This window comes from Telmatherina bonti, assembly GCF_933228915.1.
Source record: "Telmatherina bonti genome assembly, chromosome: 22".
Lineage (NCBI taxonomy): Eukaryota > Metazoa > Chordata > Actinopteri > Atheriniformes > Telmatherinidae > Telmatherina > Telmatherina bonti.
In genome coordinates this window covers 34,308,368-34,313,211 of record NC_136631.1, presented here as the reverse complement: position 1 = coordinate 34,313,211, position 4,844 = coordinate 34,308,368, and the positions used below count along the sequence as shown (strand labels likewise).

Below are 4,844 nucleotides of genomic sequence, written 5' to 3'. Positions count from 1 at the left end.
CCAGAGTGTCATGGGAAGTAGTTTGGTTACAAAGAAGCGGAGTGTTGTTGCAGGAGACTTTCCTTGCCTCGAGTCACTACACTTTTTCTTAATAAAGTAAGTTGTATTCATGCTTATTTCACTTACCTTTTTGCAGTTTAGCATTTTATGATATTGTAATTATTTTCACATCTGCTGGAGCATGTCAGAGCAACATGGAGCCAAATATTTAGCTCCAGGTTGGCTAATACTGATGCTTGCTGCAATGCTTAATTTAAAAAAATTAAATAAAATAGAATAAAATAAAATGCAGCCGTGTTTGGTTCTTGAATGATGACGTGCTGGAGGTGGTTAAATGGCAAGAGGAGTAAAAACCGTGCCGTTGTCTTATGTGATCTGCATGAAGGGTTGGTTGGAGGTCACTGATGAAACTGCAGTTTTCTGCTTTACAGTTTATCGGAACCCAAAATAATGTTGTCAGATTTTGTAGTGGAACATAAAAGCTAAAGGGGACAGCCAACTGCACACCTCAGAGGGGGATTTTAGGTCAAGATTTAGACTAAGACAATTATTTTATATCCAGTATAATTTAAAAAAAACAAAAAACAAAACAACAATTAAATGAAACATAATTTAATTATGTTTGCGTTGCTGCGGAATAACTGTCATTAGCATCAGTTTCTGCTTGGTTTTGGTCTTTCAATACGATTTATTTACAATGACCTCAGAGGGGGATTTTTTTGTATTGTTTTACATAACAGCGTCAAGTTCCTATTTTCCTAACAGCTCCGATACATTTTCTTCCCAACACTAATAATAATATGATAATGTCGAAGAGTGGATTGCTACTCTAAGCTAATAAAAGCAGATTTTTATAGGTGTTAGTTCTTGCGAGAGAACAGAGACTGAAACATCAAGTTTTGTTAAATGAACCCTTTGGAATGTGAAGGAATTACTATATTTATTCCCTATATATCTACAGCCTTCTTCTGTACAATTTACAGTGAGAAATAAACATTTTCTTCTTCTTTTTCTGCCTCTTTTTAGTTGAAAAGCTGAGTCATGACCAACATTCAGATCAGAAAGTTTGAGGATGAGGATGCTGAGAGTGTGAAGGAGATATTCACCCTTGGAATGAATGAACACTTGCCTTCATCCTTCATGCACATTCTGAAACAGCCACTGACCCAGATGCTGCTCATGTGCACATTCTGCGCTCTGATGGCCAGCTCCAAGTCTTTCCTGTTGCCAATCTTGGCAGTCACCCTCCTCCTGGCCGGAGTCCGACAGATGATCGTCCACATGTTCAGCAGTTACATAGACGCCTCCTTTAAGAGTGACCTCAACAACATCAGTGAGGCCTACCTGAAGAAAAAGGACTCATGCTTTTGGGTAGCTGAAATTGATGGTCGGGTGGTCGGCACGGTGGCTTGTCTCCCTGCTGAGAATACACCCGAGTGTTTGGAGCTGAAACGCATGTCGGTGCGACGTAGTCACCGCGGGATGGGCATTGCCAAGGCTCTGTGTCGGACAGTTGCAGATTTTACTCGTGACCGAGGTTATGCTGCTGTCATCCTCTACACCTCTATGGTTGCAACAGATGCCCAGAAACTGTACGAGCACATGGGCTACAAGAGAATCAGAGAGTTTCTTTTACCAGAGTTTTTTGCCAAAATGATTAACTTCACACTGTTTGAGTACAGACTTGATTTGCAGCAAGATGAAGAAAGAAACTGACGTAAATGTATGACAGAGTGACACTATCATACATTTGTTTATGTTTTTTAAATATATATTTTTTCTTAGCTTTAAGCAGCAGCATTATAAGACCAAGTCAGACAACATCAGCTACAAATTTTCTCCTGTATTTTTAAGTCATTGTTATTTAAGTAAAATCTGTGCAACAAGTTTCTCTAGCATAATGTAGCTCATGTGATGGCGTGAGACTGTCCCACCAATCAGCAGTCTACAACTCTGTAAAGGACCAGAATGACCAGAGCTCTGCAACTGCACATTCAATTCTTATTGTAACCTGATTGTAAAAATAAATCTTTTAAATTCACATTATCATTCTTCTCAGTTTTTCCAATCAACAAACACGTGAATCTTTGGACAGGATTCAACAAAAGTTTGAAGGAAACGCAACTTCATTGCTTCTGTCCTTTGTAGTGTTACCACACATGGCCACTCAGTGACAGCATTGCACTGTTTCATTTTTGCTCCTCAATAAGAAAATGTGACATTTATGAGGGTATTAATCAGCTTTATGTTTAGAGTTAAATAGTCTAATTCTTCATTCCATGGCTCAATGGGCAAAAAATATTCAAAGTGGCAAAGGTGAGACACCCAAGCTAAACTAATATTCTGACAAGAGATGAGAAAGCGAAGTAACAGAGTAAATGTTTGCAACTAAAGCTTTACATAACGTCTAATTAAAAAAAATAAATAAATAAAAAAAAATCAGAGGCTAGTTGAGCATGGTATTTAAACTTTGGTTAATAAACCCTTCCAAAACTATTACCAACAGGTTCACCTCCTGTCAGCAACTTGTCCTTCAGGAAATTGTGAATGAGAGACATCCTCTGATTCTTACATTTGTCTGGATTCCTGAAACTCTCCATCTGGCTAATTGTTGCATAATTCAAGAAGCTCTTCTTGAAATAGGCAGCTCTCTGTTTGAGAGTGCCTGCACACAGTCCCCTCCTGAACTCAAGGACCATTTGCTTTGCACCTTTTACTGTCCTGGACAGGGCAATATTAAAAAGAATAGTCTAAAACTACCACATGAAGGAATATCATTGTTTGCAAACATGTGACTCCAATATTGCTGCATTTGCATTCTGCCTCAGCAGAATCTTATTTGCTTCACATAATCTGTGTGGATCTATGCATCACCATGATGAATTGCCAACCAAAATGCACTGTTTTAACCTTTTCATGCATAGCGGCCCTGTAGTGGGCACCTATTTACAAGACTTTTTAAATTGCACATTTATGAATGGGGATGGTATTTTTTAAATAAACCACTTCAGTGGATGTTAGTGAGTCATCCAATACGTTCCCACTCACTGGAGAATAAATGAATATGATATATTTGAACATAATGTAATTAGACAAGTTTGCCTTTCTGATAAATAGGGAAAAAAATGATACAGCTATATTTTAAAGTAGTTTTACATAATATGATTATGATTATAGATTATTTTATAAATATTTTATTGAATACATTTAGGCCAGCTGGGATAGGCTCCAGCTTCCCCGCGACCCAGAATTGGATTAAGCGGTTCAGAAAATGAATGAATGAATGAATACATTTAAATACATAAATCATGATAAATTCTAAATATCATTAATAAACAAAAAAGTATCATTGCATATGTCTGCACAGGTAAAATACTTTATTTAAAAAATGCTGCTTTTTTTATTTTTTTATTAATTAATGCATGCAAAGGGTTCAAAGAGGAGGCAGGCTAAAAGAAATATTGGTCCCATATTCATCTGTATGAATGCATCTCAAATGCACAGAATAGTGACTATTCCTTTTTGCACACCTTATAACTGAGGAGGGTCTTTTAATACATCTAGTCCAGTGTTTTTAAATTAAATTTTGCACACTTTGCAGACCTGTATATAGTGTGCAAAAGAAAAGTATACTAGCTGCCTGCCTAATACACCCAAATATCAACTATGATACCTTGAGACCTGCCTCGGCCACCAACCTGACATTGATCCTTTGTGGGAGAAAGAACACCTTGTTATCGGCCAGATCCAGCCGTTAGGGGAGTGATATCTAGCAGGGCCTCTTTCTTAATACAACATCTCAGCAGACTCTGTCAGTAGACAAAAGCCTTGTTAGCCCATGTTACTCCCTTTTATCTTGTACATAAACATTATAATTATTACCAAACTCAATATGATTTAATTAAATAAGCAAAGCAACCACCAATGTGGCAAATACTTAGATTTTGTTCGTTTAGGAAAAAAAGCGTCTGGCAAATGATTAAACACACAAAGATGATGTATGCTGAGAGGCATTAAAACTCTAGAATTACCAGCTTACAAAAAATTGTCATTGGGCTGCAGTCCCCCTGGGATTTTTTATGCCTCCTCATCTAGCTGTTTGTATGTAAATTCACAACATAAAAATGTATACAACTTGGATACGGTTTTTGTGAGCCACCCAGAAGAACCATCCCATCCAGTTTCTAACTTTCAGATCAGGTGTTGATCACTGAGTGTACTATATGTGTCATATGAAAATATGATCTTGAATACTATTTGCATCAGAATATGACTCCTGATGAGGGCAAACACCAGCTGATCTTCCTCATTTATGATGTCTGAATGTTTGCAATAAGAGTGAGACAAAAATGAAATTAAAAAAGAAACCTGCTATTTGTTTAGATTTATCTTTCACCTTAATTACATTTCAATATACTCGTGAGGTGTTCTGGACACGTCCCTCCGGGAGGAGACCCAGGACACACTGGAGGGATTATATCTCTCGGCTGGCCTGGGAATGCCTTAGGGTCCCCCCGCAGAGTTGGCAAATGTGTCTGGGGAGAGGGAAGTCTGGGCTTCCCTGCTGAGCCTGCTGCCCCTGCGACCCGACCCCGGATAAGCGGTAGAAGATGGATGGATGGATGGAGGTCAGAAAGTAGAGTGATTCATTATGGTAGCGGGAGAGGGACTGCAGGATGACCTGAAGATCTTGGTAATTCTAGGATTAAGCCAAAGAGTGATTATATCTATACATTGTTATTAATTATCAATTACCAACTCAGCCAAGTCTTGCCAAAGAAAGGCAGCATAGTCTGTCTAGTATTTCTTAAAAAAGAGGGGGAAAGCTCTTGGCCATGGTCATC

The 4,844-nt window shown here is 38.2% G+C and overlaps 1 protein-coding gene across 1 annotated transcript; it reads left to right on the top strand.

The window, feature by feature from the left end:
* LOC306772629 (putative N-acetyltransferase camello) lies at positions 1 to 1,968 on the top strand. The gene is made up of 2 exons (XM_079262193.1): positions 1 to 96; positions 1,027 to 1,968. Exon 2 carries the CDS (start codon positions 1,042 to 1,044, stop codon positions 1,714 to 1,716), a length of 675 nt encoding a protein of 224 aa, XP_079118319.1. The 5' UTR covers positions 1 to 96; positions 1,027 to 1,041; the 3' UTR covers positions 1,717 to 1,968.
* Positions 1,969 to 4,844: the final 2,876 nt, after the last annotated feature.

Coding starts and splice junctions, on each gene's coding strand:
- LOC306772629 (XM_079262193.1), top strand. CDS start 1,042: ATGACCAACATTCAGATCAGAAAGTTTGAGGATGAGGATGCTGAGAGT.